The sequence below is a fragment of the Priapulus caudatus genome, unplaced genomic scaffold (assembly GCF_000485595.1).
Source record: "Priapulus caudatus unplaced genomic scaffold, Priapulus_caudatus-5.0.1 Scaffold11, whole genome shotgun sequence".
NCBI classification, from domain to species: Eukaryota; Metazoa; Priapulida; class Priapulimorpha; order Priapulimorphida; family Priapulidae; genus Priapulus; species Priapulus caudatus.
The window spans coordinates 655,259-668,226 of NW_014577072.1; the positions used below are offsets into that span (position 1 = coordinate 655,259).

Genomic DNA, 12,968 nt, shown 5'->3' on the forward strand with positions numbered 1-12,968 from the left:
TAGTGCGGCAGCTAGCATTCCATTCGCATTTTTACGACCAGTTTGCCGACGAATGGCTCAATTCGCAAGCTCTTCTGGTGGATCACAGATGAAGACCGCAAACTAAGTCTAAATGCAACTGTTCGGTAACGACGCACGTATAAGCACGCGGTAAATGGCCACGTCTACACGCGAAGCACCGACATCGTTTGACCTTTCGACATTTACAACCGTAGCTCGTACTTGTGGCACGTCCGCTTAGTTTCACGTTTTCACGGCGAATTTCATTTTTATTTTGGTAAACTGCGATTATAGGCTGTTTATATATATATATATATATATATATAGCCTATGTATATATATATATATAGAGAGAGAGAGAGATTGTATACACACAATTGTTATGTTGCGAGGTTGAATGTTTTGTCTCTACAAACAAAAATCGGTCGTGGGCGGCGCACGCATGCAAGCAAAAAACCGCGAATGTTTCGCTTTATTGATTCATCAGCGTGCGCCCAGTGATCGTGTGTCGTTCAAAATGGCGACGTCCAACGAAACCTTGTGGATGTTGCATACAGAAAGAATTTGGTCAGATTTGTAGGAAAACCACGAATGCATGTACGCTGTCACCTCATGTATTCGAGCAGGCCGAGGAGAGATAGCGCGCTAATAGAAATGTGTACCTGGTAATTTATGCTTATTTTCACCATGTACGACCCTCGGTCGCCATAAACTGCTATCTGCTGTGCTGGATCCGTTGTGTGCGATAGATGAAGATGAAGACAAAAACAAAATGTTTTTTGCACGGCCGTGTCGGATGGGCGGCGAAGACATAATTAAGGACAAATTTGTCTTTTCTTGTTTTATTACAACCAAGGCCTGCCGTGTGCATTAGGTTTTAGGCAACGCCCGGAACCGAGCGCGGTATTAACGCGATTATTCAGAGTAGGCTGTGCTAGCGTTGCATCGTGTGATAATATCTTCTTCGTCGCTGTATACGTCCTGTCGAATTTCGCTCTGTTCTCGAGTTTCTTCGAGTTTCGTACTGATATTAAATCACCTCCTTCGGCTACGATCGTGTTCATGAGATGAAAATAGATCGTTGAAGGCAGACAACGGACTTTTTGAAGTCGCTTGCGCATGCATTGAAAACGTTAGCGAGCCAGTCTGTAGAAAACATAGCGTCCGCTTTAGGACGTGATCAGTAAATTCCAATATCTAATAACTTCCAAATAAAACACAACACGCGTTTTAATTGACGCGGGATAAACAAGTTCTGATACCACGGTCGCGACGTATATAACGCAATGTTCTTATAACAGACACGGTGCTTATTAGTGTTTATATTTTAGGCACTACAGTCGGTATGTGCGTCAATAGAATTGTAGGGATGGTCGATGCTAAGCAAGATAGGCCTACTGTAATATATTTCCAGCCAATAGCCTTCTGTTGGCAGAAACACTAACAAAAATCGGTTTACTATAGCCAGTATAATGACAAAGCGCTTAGCCTTTATATAAATGTTTAAATGCTAATTTTTCTGTAATAACAGTATGCTCAAATAAACTGCGATGTATATAGCACTCAGTGCGTTGCCTGTGTTCCTGTGTTCAGTGGTGCTTAATCTGCTCATTCGACAATGGACGGTCTGCATTAGTTTCTTCACGGGAGTTGCTAGAACACGGGGGTCGAAGGAGGGTCACGTGATATGGCTGCACTTGTGTTAGGATTAGGGTTAGGGTCAGGGTTAGGGTTAGGATTAGGGTTAGGTTTAGGGTTAGGGAAATAAGGCCATGTCTAGCACGGAAGTATAACTGTGGAATCTTTCTGTGGATGATTTGGACTTTGAAGCGTACGAAGTGACTAGTGCTGCCACGTAACGGCACCCTCCTTCGACGCCCGTGTTCTAGCAACACCCTTTCTTCACATAGAGAGCCGTCTGCATTAGATCGCAGCGCCACCTGTTGCATTGATTTCCAAAATATTTTCGTATAGCGCAACTGTGTTTGTAACCAAGCATTAGCAAGTGGTAGCGATGGGGTGGATAGAGACTAATGGAAATCCTATACCAGTTCGCCGGTATGATTAATGCACGGTGCGGGTACCGCTAGCTAGACACGCAATTGCCTCTATAAGGCACAGAAACCAACACGACAGTAGAGCATGCAGGGACTTTAAATGATATCTACAATGGCTCTTTACATATTTATGCCAGCCCGCAACGTTGCCCGTAGATACAATCGTATTCAGCTTGTCCGGTTACACACGTAAGGCAAGCATCGCCTGTTCAATACACACCTTACGCTTGCTCTCATATGGTCAATTCGTACGATGTCAATTCAACTGAATACAGCGCGAAAGCGGAATATTGAGTTGTATATATATTATTATAACTACACCGCGCGAGCGCGAACATGTGAATGAACACCGATGTCTCGATTTCGATTCTTGTGTCGATGTACTTTCTTCTCTCTGTTTGTCTGTTTGTCTGTCTGTCCGTCCGTCCGTCTGTCTGTCTGTCTGTCTGTCTGTCTGTCTGTCCGTCCTTCCGTCGGTCCGTCTGTCTGTCTGTCTGTCTGTACACGTACAGATGGCGATATACAGCACGCGCGCGTGAGTGGCTCGCCGCCGGTTGAGCGTTGCGATTCCTGCTGTAGTAACAAGCTCCTATGTACGTGTACGCCTCAAGCACGCACCCACCCACCAAGGTACGAATTAATTACCTCGCTCTATCGACCATGCGAGAGAGAGAGAACCGCTGTTTCGCGACTTGGTAGCACGGCAGGTAGCACGTGGTAGCAGCTCGCCACCGTCCCGCCTTGCCTCTCCCTCATATCACCTGAGCGCATGCATGCAGAGCGAACCTACATACGTCACCAGGCCGAGCTGTCATGGCGAGCTGCTCGTTGCTAACGCTGTGTGCCGCGTTGGCGCTCCTGCTATGCGCCAACGATGGCACCTTCGCTCGGGCGCATGTCCCAGGTGAGTGCGTGCACCGTCCCACCCGCTGCGTGCTGTTGTTTTTTTGTTGTTTTTGTTTGCTTTTTGTGTGTGTGTGTGGGTGTGTGGTGTGTGTGTTGTGTGTGTGTGTGTGTTGGTGTGTGTATGTGTGTGTGTGTGTGTGCCGTTGCGATGCGTGCGGTGTGTGCGCGCGCAAGTTGCGGTTGCGCTGGCCGTGTGTGCGACCGTGCGCGAACTCGCTCGGTGGGACGGTCGCACCTTAATTAATACATCGCGCGTGTGCTATTGTGTGTACGCGGATCCTAATGCCGAGTCTAACGTATTATATATGACGTACGTCCGCGTAATGTACCGGCTCTAACCTATGTAGTCCGTCGCTCCACCACAGTCCTGTCTATTGTTGTGTGTGTGTGTGTGTGAGTGTGTGTGTGTGTGTGTGTGTGTGTGTGTGTGTGTGTGTGTGTGTGTGTGCGTGCGTGCGTGCGTGCGTGCGGGCGGGCGGGCGTGCGCGCGCATGTGTGTTTGTGTTTGTGTCGTGTGTGTGTGTGTGTGTGTGTGTGTGCTGTGCGTACGTGCGCGTGAGTGCGTGCGCGTGCGTGCGTGCGTGCGTGCGTGCGTGTGTGTGTGTGTGCGCGCGCGCGTCATTCTGTTGTTTTCCCGCCGTTGCTTGTGTCAGTAGGCTATGCACGTATAGAGACGTGTGTGCATGCATGGGCGATGTTAACTGCAGCACTGTATGTCGATAGCAGACGCGAGAGACGTCGGTGTTGATACCAGTTTACGCTATTATAGGGGAAGGCAAAAATATGGCAAAACCGATGAAACGTATACGTGTATAGTCCACAATTTACTTGGTTAATTGAGAAAACAAATTTCTATACATGTATTCGGAAAGTCGCGCCATCTACAGTTCGTGACGTGTGAGCCGCTGTTTTCCTGCCGCCCATAGCCGTGCGTATATTAGCCTATGAGCGATACCGCGCGTGCATATTTGCTAATTAATTAGACTAATCGTGGGTCAATAAACTCAATATTCACAGTGTTTATAGCTAAGACATGTGTCTATATGTCGCTAGATTTCTTACACTTTCCTACAGCCCATAGCGTAATAGCGTACATGCGGGGGGGGGGGGGGGTAACAGCTGTATACAATGCGCTAGTACCATGGCCAGTACACACAGTACATGCAGGCGGGCACATGCGCAGGTGAAACTTAGAAACTTAGAAATATACACCATAGAAAATTCGTTACGTAGTCAATTTAAAATAATTTTTAATCAATTTATATTGAAATGAAACATCTTAGTGTAATCTAAATACACATGTACATTGTATTTATCTGAATTACATTGTTTAAACACATATTACTAATAATATTTATTGATTTATATTGCGCACGTTACATACAAATATGTTCACGTGCGCATTACAAAGGCTGATTATAAAACAGCGGACTGCAACAGTGTAAAATATAGATACTTAAATTCCGACAATCCTATAACATTTCCTGATTATAAAATAGCGGACTGCAACATTGTAAAATATAGATCCTAACAAACGACAATCATATAACTACTCTTATACTTCAAACCAGGGCATCTTAACCAAAACTGAAGTTTAGTTTTTTTTGACTTGGATGGGGATTTTTCTAGTTTACATCCAGGTATATCAACATTCTGTAGCTGGAAATTTAAAAAAAACCTCTGAAAATAAATTTTTACAAGCATTCTGACAATATTGAGAGTCCTTCAACAGTTATCATTGAACAAAAGTTATTGGGGATGGCAGTTACTTTACTACCTAAGATGATGCATATGTGTGAGTTTGTGGCTTTCAGGCATAGATTATCAGGTTGCTGGTCTTGGGAGTGCAAATTATTTCATCATCAAACAAAATGTGTGACACTCCACCAATTTATTGCATCATTTTATTTTCAACTAACAGAAACATTTCTCACATCTGTCTGCACAAATCACAGGGGTGAATTCCATCTATATTTACTCGTGTACCCGCGAAAGCAACAGCATAAACAATACACAGTATTACGTCATCGTAGTACCTATTTTCGCCGCGTGGCACTACTTTCTGGAAACATGTAGGGTCCCTGTAGAAACATGTATAGAAGCGTCGATGTATACATGGATACGAATAAGGAGGTAATTGCGTTTATTCTGCTAATAAATGATGCATGAATAATAACTTTGGGCTTGATGGAGTATAATTGCTGTATAATAGTAAAGTCTACTCGTTTTGGACTAGGATTTGTCATAGAAGTAAGGACCATGGGAATGAATTGATTGCATGCAATATAAACAACCGCATTGCATCATAACCATGCTAGACAAATACGTGATGGGTTTTGTCTTTTTATCTGTTCGTTTGTGAAAAAAATCATGAGCTTTATTCCGAGAAATATTTATCAATTGAGTACATTGTAATATGATTTAGTTATGAGTTGGGACTCATGGATCAGCGTCTTTCCAACAGGTACACCCGGCGGCCATGGAAGCAACGCAGAAACTCGATTGGTTCAAGACCTTCTCACTACACACATGCCATTGGCACGCCCCATCATCAACGCGAGCGAATCAGTTTTGGTTGAAATTGGAATGCAACTCAAGAAGATTATGAAAATAGTAGGCATGCATACGCGGCAATGAATATTTTATATTTCACTTCCATTACCGGATCGCCTCATCTGCTAAGTAAACTTTCACATATTAATATCGAGAGGGGGCGCAACGATCGCAATTACCAAGAATGGTTCGGAAATTCTAACACTACAATGAGCTTTAAATAAAAACACGCAATAATATTATTTAGCATTTCATTGATAAAACAAGCGGAAACTTGATAGTCTATAAAAGTTTGAATGTTTTTTTTTCAGGATGAGAGTCAAAGCACTATTCATGTAAGGGCTTGGCTGATTATGGTAAGAATTTTAATGTTCTAACAGTGATTGATCACCCACGACATTTCCAAATATATAATTAGCACATCCATATGTATACATGTAATTAAACGCCGAAGTTTATGTTACGATGTCTACGACTACTGTATATAAGTTACCAATGTCACTCATAATAAGATTATTTGGCCAAATTATATTTCTAGCGAATAATCATGATGAGCACATTAGGAATCGTAGCAAATTAACCCATGGGGACGAAGATTTTCTACGACATTGTTATAAGAATCCTTTCCCGTGCCACCGTAAAATCCCTTCACGTGTGTGATTCGATTATATTTTTCACTCCGAACGTATTTCAAGTCCTGTCGAGCCTGTGCCTATCCCTCGGATTTGAAAATGGGTGGAGAGCGCAGAGTTTCTGGACGGGATGATGATCCATCCCGCATTAACTTCCTACGTTTTATTATTGAGGGCTATTTGCGGCTGCGGGAACCATTACAATCGGAAGAAAGTGCCTTGCTTAGTGAGCTTAGAACGCGACTTCCTAATTTGGGTTTAACGGCTCGAATTAGTGTTTCAAACTCTTCGATATGACAGGGGAGTAGGCAAGGCTCTATCGCTGCTGTTTCCTTCGAAGTGTCTTGGTCTGCGTTTTGTTACTCATTATTTATACATGAGATTTCGCCTGTAAGCTCGGTTGTGAACGCGTGTATTTGTGCGTGTATGTGCGCGTACGCCTGCACGTGCGCTGTTGCGTTTGCGCCTCTGTTGCGTGTTTGCGTGGGTAGGTGTGTAGGTATGTGCGTGTGTATGTGTGTGTGTGTGTGTGCGTGCGTGCGTGCGTGCGTGCGTGCGTGCGTGCGTGCGTGCGTGCGTGCGTGCGTGCTGTGTGTGCGGTGGTGTGTTGTGTGTGTGTGTGTGGTGTGGTGGTGTGTGTGTGGGTCTTCATTTAAGCAGGCTATTGTTGTAAATCAGACACTACGCACTGTCCGCATTTCAGTACGTTAAATTAACCGGAAAAATTCGGAATATGCCATCAAAGATGTTATAATCATAATATTATAGTTACTTAAAGCAAGTACGTGCTCGCTCGTAAAACAGCACTCGACGATAAAAAGTCGTTGCATGGAAGGCATTAACGTCGGCTTGAACGTTATAGGTAGAGACATTTTTCGTGATTTCCTAAGAGCTTTACAGAATAAGCGCATTAAGGTGTATACCAATAAACAGGTAATAGCGAAGTTTCTTTCACACCCGCGCGTGCCTGCACGCTCGCGACATAAATGAAATTTAATGAAACGGGAATGTTTCAGGTGCTCAGCGGATTCCCGTGAGGTATGCTGCCTACCTAATTGTAGATTTATCTTAACGCGGTTGCTCGTGTTTTCTCAAAAGGCTGCGTTATTGGACCATTTCCTTCCCAGTTTGTATTTTTCTATCCATATATAGTAGATTAATATATATTAATATACTTATCGTATGTGTGTGTGTGTGTGTGTGTGTGCGAATAACGGTGTGACATCAGATGTGCAAGGCACTGTGTGCGTCGGGCGGTGTGCGTGTGCGGGTGTGCGTGTGGTGTGCGTGAGGCGTGTGTGTGCGTGGGCGTGTGGTTGTGGATCTGAGTGCCACAGTGTGCGTGCTGCGTGGCGCGTGTGCGGTTGCGCGTGCGTGGTGCGTGTATGTGTGGTTCGCGCGCCTTCGTGTGTGTGTGTTGTGTGTGTGTGTGGTGCGTAGCCGGCCGGCGGCGGTTGTGAGATGGTGCGTGGTGGCGCGGCGCGTGCGTGGTGCGCGTGGCGTGTGTGTTGTGTAAGTAAAATGATTGAAAATATTTAAGTATAAAAATATAATGAAGTGTCAATTTCTTCTTATATATATATATACATATAAAGATATATATATATATATTTATTTATTTATTTATTAATCGCAATATAGGTGTGGAAGAACGCTCAAATGACGTGGAATCCCGATGATTATGAGGGCATCACGCAAGTCACGCTTCCATCGCCTACTGTCTGGAAGCCAGACATTCGATAATGGGGCAGGCGGTTGTGCCGCGCAATTTAAATGAGAGTCAGTGATTAGTTCATGTCAGCGGATATTTCGAAAAGAGAGAGAGAGATGTGGGTGTAAGTCCACGTTCGGACAGGTCACCCCTCGACGATATTCTAAAAACATTCACGCCTGGTGATTGGTCATTGATAAGGCCTAAGTATTGTTATATCCGATGTATCGTCCCCGCGTGCGATCTAGGAGCTATAGTTTCGGCATTGATACGAATTATAGTATAGTATTATATCTATTGATATTAGTTATAGAACGATATATGCGATAGATACGACGTGGCGGTACTTTTAATCGCGGTCACCGCCTGCGCTTCGAAAAACGCAATATATTCACAAACTGATAGATGGTCTTTCGTGATGTGTTCTTCCCCCCTCCTCTTCCCCCCCCTCCCCCCGCGCGTGCTCAATGGTGAGTTACTCCGAGCAGACGTTCTCGCGTCGGATGCTGCGTTTAACTGACGTACTCATCGCTACGAATTAGTCATATTATGAGCACGTCAGATCGGCATCAAGGCTAGTCGCGTCGACAGTTGGTGGGGGGGGGGGTGAAGAGACTATGCTAGTAGAGACTATGCTAGTAGAGACTATGCTAGTAGAGACTATGCTAGTAGAGACTATGCTAGTAGAGACTATGCTAGAAGAGATATGTTAGTAAGGAGCTATGCTAGTGGACTATGCTAGTAGAGACTATGCTAGTAGAGACTATGCTAGTAGAGACTATGCTAGTAGAGACTATGCTAGTAGGCATCGTTCGTTGCGTACAGCGCTCTGGACCATAACACTGCGCCTTGCTCATTTTCAGCATCGTCCCCGGCTTTTACTCGTTTCCCGACATGCCGCTGACGGTGACCAGCGACGGCAGGACGCGCTGGTCGCCGCCGACCGACCTGGTCGTGCTCTGCGACATGCATCTCGACTTCTTTCCCTTCGATCGACAGACGTGTCACTTCACATTCGGCTCGCTGACGCACGACGCGACGCGGCTCGACGTCGCGCTCAAGGACAACGTGTCGGTCATCGATCTGTCGTGGTACCACGCGAGCGTCGGCTGGCGCGTCGAGGATACGCTGGCGACGCGACACGCCGAGGTGTTCGCCTGCTGTCCGGATCCGTTCGTCGACGTGACGTTCACGCTGACGGTGCGACGTGACAGCGCCATGTCGTACACAAGCCTCGTTCTACCGCTCGGCGCCGTGCAGGCCGTCACGCTGCTCGTCTTCTGGGTGCCGCCGGGCAGCCGCGAGAAGCTGACGGCAGCGATGACGAACCTTGTCGCGCTGACGGTGCTCAGCCTGCAGATGTCGCAGCAAGTGCCGCCGCTCACCGGCAAACACGTGCCCGTGATCGGTAAGCGACGCTCCCGCCGTGAAGATATATTAATATCGCGCCGCGCGACGAAATGAGTCGGTTCCGCCGCGCGACGTGCGGTGACGTGCAATTACACGGACGGCGCTCTTAATCGTAACTGACAACCTGCAAAGATTGTTATATATATATATATATATACCTGCTTTATAGTACAGAAACGTCATCTTTTTTCAGCTCGCGTATCATGTATCGTATACTGCACGGAACAATGACCGCGTTACGAGAGGATGCGATGCGATTCCTTAATTTATTTCAGTAAAGTATTTCGCCTTCACCTACCTGATGGTTGCAATCAGTGTCGGAGCGGCTGTGATAGTATTGAACCTGCATTATCGCAGACCCCGCTATTGTGTGCGGCCCGTGCCGGCGTGGGTTAACAAGGTAAGTCCGATCTATATCATGACGCAGATCCGTCGGTCGCGCGCGCTCACACACACGTACACAGGTGTGAATGTCAGTTGATATTTTGTTCGCTGAATCAATAGCGTAGCGCCAGACAACCTGCGGTGCGCGCCGAGTCACAGGCGGTAATACAGACACACCCACCGGCGAGAGGGCGCCGACGAGGAAAAAAACCAACCTGTCATTCGATTATCGTGCAGGTTTTCATCGATGGCCTCGGACGCCTGTGTCGGCTCAGATCGAACGCGTACGGCAGGGACGGCCGCGTGCCGCTGACTAACGAGATGATGGACGACGATGACCGCCACCTTACCGATCTGCAGCGTCCGGTCACTGATGCCAACAATGATCAACGACAGAACAATGAGCGTCTGCATGAGATGCTGCTGCGGCAGCAGAGGGAGCAGGCGGCGCGCGACACGTTAGACGAGTGGGCCAAGGTGGCCATCGTTGTCGATCGTCTGCTGTTCACGATCTATCTAGTCTGTTTCATCTTTAGCTGGGTCGCCATGAGCCGTGACACGGCCGTGTAGCTAACACTCACACACACACGCGCGTGCGCGCACGCACGCACGCACACAGACACACACACGCGCGCACGCACGCACACACGCGCGCGCGCACGCACGCACGCACGGACACACACACACACACACACATATATATATATATATATATATATATATATATATTTCGGTTATATTCTATATTATATTATATTCTTATATTTTCATATAAGTTCGGTCGTGAGTTTGCGTGACTGCGGTACCATTTTAAACCGCCATAGAAGTCTGCTGTGCTTCCTACTAAAGTCTAGATTTCGGTTATCTACTAAATTGCTTGAAATTTCAAGCTAGTAATAATATTCGAGTTCTGTCGCACAAGTGTAGTTGAAGTGAACGCTCCTCTGCATGTGCATATAGGCAAAATCATATTTACTGCATGTCTGATAACCTGCACACGTAGCGATCACACCTTTTCAATGTTGCTTTAATATTTCACTGATTCGCGCCGGTTTCTGTATTTCATTCCGCTCAGGTAGAGTGATTGTGCACATTTATTGGACGAGCATGAATAAATGTAATTTTACTTGGTGTCTTTTATAGGTAATCAAGTATTATATTGTACGCCGTGAATCCAATACTAGGAGTGGCATCTCTTCCGTTCGACGTGCGTGAGCGTGGGCCCAGCATGAGTGTGCGTGAGCTGTGTGAGTGTGCGTGAGCGTGCGTGAGCGTGCGTGAGCGTGGGTGAGTGAGGACGAACGTGTGTAATCGTTCATAGACCTGCGTGTAGTAGGCCTACACATAAACGCTCGTGCGCGTTCGTGAGCGTGCGTGTGTGTAATTGTTTATAGACGGGCGCGTGCTACACATAAACGTACGGCGTGAGCGTGCGTGAGTGTGTGTGAGTGTGCGTAATCGTTCATATAGACGTGCGCATGGTACACGTAAGCGTGCTGCGTGAGTGTGCGTGAGTGTCCGTGAAAGTGTTTAATCGTTCATAGACGAACGCGTGGTACACATAAACGTGCGTCAGTGTGCGTGCGTGTGCGTGAGTGTCCGTGAAAGTATTTAATCGTTTATAGACGAACGCGTGGTACACATAAACGTGCGTCAGTGTGCATGAGCGTGCGTGGGGGTGTGTGTGAGCGTTTTAATCGTTCATGGTCGTGTGCGTGGTATACCCATAATAATAGTGTGTGCGTGAGTGTGCGTGGGGTAAGCATGTGTGTGTGTGCGCGTGAGCGTGCGTGGGGTAAGCATGTGTGTGTGCGTGAGTGTGCGTGGGGTAAGCATGTGTGTGTGTGAGTGTGCGTGGGGTAAGCATGTGTGAGTGTGCGTGGGGTAGCGTGGCGTGGGGGTAAGCATGTGTCGTGCGTGAGCGGTGCGTGGGGTAAGCCATGTGTGTGTGTGAGCGCTGCGTGGGTAAGCATGTGTGTGTTGTGCGTGAGTGTGCGTGGGGTAAGCATATGTGTGTGCGCGTGCGCTGTGCGTGGGTAAGCATGTGTGTGCGTGACGTACGTGGGGTAAGCAGTGGTGCGTGCGTTAAGCGTGCGTGGGCGTAAGCATGTGTGTGGCGTCAGCAGGCGTGCGGGTAAGCACGTGTGTGTGTGTGAGCGTGCGTGGGGTAAGCATGTGTGCGTGCGCGTGAGTGTGCGTGGGTAAGCATGTGTGTGTGCGTGAGTGTGCGTGGGGTAAGCACGGTGTGGTGTGAGCGTGCGTGGGGTAAGCATGTGTGTGTGTGAGCGTGCGTGGGGAAGGCATGTGCGTCGCGTGAGACGTGCGTGGGGTAGCATGTGTGTGTGCGTGAGTGTGCGTGGGTAAGCATGTGTGTGTGCGTGAGTGTGCGTGGGGTAATGCATATGTGTGTGCGCGTGAGCGTGCGTGGGGTAAGCATGTGTGTGTGTGAGCGTGCGTGGGGTAAGCATGTGTGTGTGTGAGTGCTGCGTGGGGTAAGCATGTGGCGTGCGCGTGAGCGTGCGTGGGTAAGCATGTGTGTGTGCGTGAGGGTGTGCGTGGGGTAAGCATGTGTGCGTGCGTAAGCGTGTCGTGGGTAAGCAGTGTGTGTGTGAGGTGCGTGGGGTAAGCAATGTGTGTGTGGCGTGAGCGTGCGTGGGTAAGCATTGTGTGCGGGGGGTTGAGCCGTGCGTGGGGTAAGCATGTGTGTGTGTGTGAGCGTGCGTGGGGTAAGCATATGTGTGTGTGAGCGTGCGTGGGGTAAGCATGTGTGTGTGTGAGCGTGCGTGGGGTAAGCATGTGTGTGCCTGAGCGTGCGTAGAGGTATGCAAACCATAGGCGTGTATAGCGATAACCGTAGACTGTAAGCCCGACTGCGCGTGTTGCGGCGCGAGTGATATTTATACAGCGATATATGAGCGATCGCCACAGCGGTTACGACAACTCTATTTGGAAATTTCTCACCATGGTTAGGAAACGTGCGCGGTAGCACTTACCCGATCTCGGTGACGATTCAAAACTGCACGTTCCATTCCAAGCTGAACAAGCTATCTCCATATTTAGCGATTCATTCATTTTCGTCGGACGAGTATTCTACGCGTAATGCTTTATAGAATTCGCATGCAAAATCTAAATAAGATCGAGTCAAAGTGCCTCGAATATCTAAATCTTTAATGAGAGTATGACAAGTGAAAAAGCCGCTATCGATCCGGCTGTACGTCGAGCAAGCAGTCTGATGGCTATTTACGAGTTACACTATCGAGCTAGTCGGTACGCTCATCGACTTCCTGCGTGTGTACGACACGATAGATATGTTTC

The 12,968-nt window shown here is 47.5% G+C and overlaps 1 protein-coding gene across 1 annotated transcript; it reads left to right on the plus strand.

Annotated features, from left to right (window-relative positions):
• Nucleotides 1–2,758: 2,758 nt before the first annotated feature.
• Nucleotides 2,759–10,291, plus strand: LOC106807394 (acetylcholine receptor subunit alpha-like). Its single transcript, XM_014809715.1, has 7 exons — nucleotides 2,759–2,961; nucleotides 5,428–5,576; nucleotides 5,828–5,872; nucleotides 7,790–7,890; nucleotides 8,714–9,267; nucleotides 9,545–9,669; nucleotides 9,891–10,291. The coding sequence occupies exons 1-7, from the start codon at nucleotides 2,871–2,873 to the stop codon at nucleotides 10,221–10,223; spliced, it is 1,398 nt and encodes a 465-aa protein (XP_014665201.1). The 5' UTR covers nucleotides 2,759–2,870; the 3' UTR covers nucleotides 10,224–10,291.
• Nucleotides 10,292–12,968: the final 2,677 nt, after the last annotated feature.

What these genes read in the sequence shown, in the direction of transcription:
- LOC106807394 (XM_014809715.1), top strand. Translation starts at nt 2,871, where the DNA reads ATGGCGAGCTGCTCGTTGCTAACGCTGTGTGCCGCGTTGGCGCTCCTG. An exon ending in TCAAGAAGATTATGAAAATA is followed by an intron (nt 5,577 to 5,827) that starts GTAGGCATGCAT and finishes TTTTTTTTTCAG; the next exon opens with GATGAGAGTCAAAGCACTAT. An exon ending in CAAACACGTGCCCGTGATCG is followed by an intron (nt 9,268 to 9,544) that starts GTAAGCGACGCT and finishes AATTTATTTCAG; the next exon opens with TAAAGTATTTCGCCTTCACC.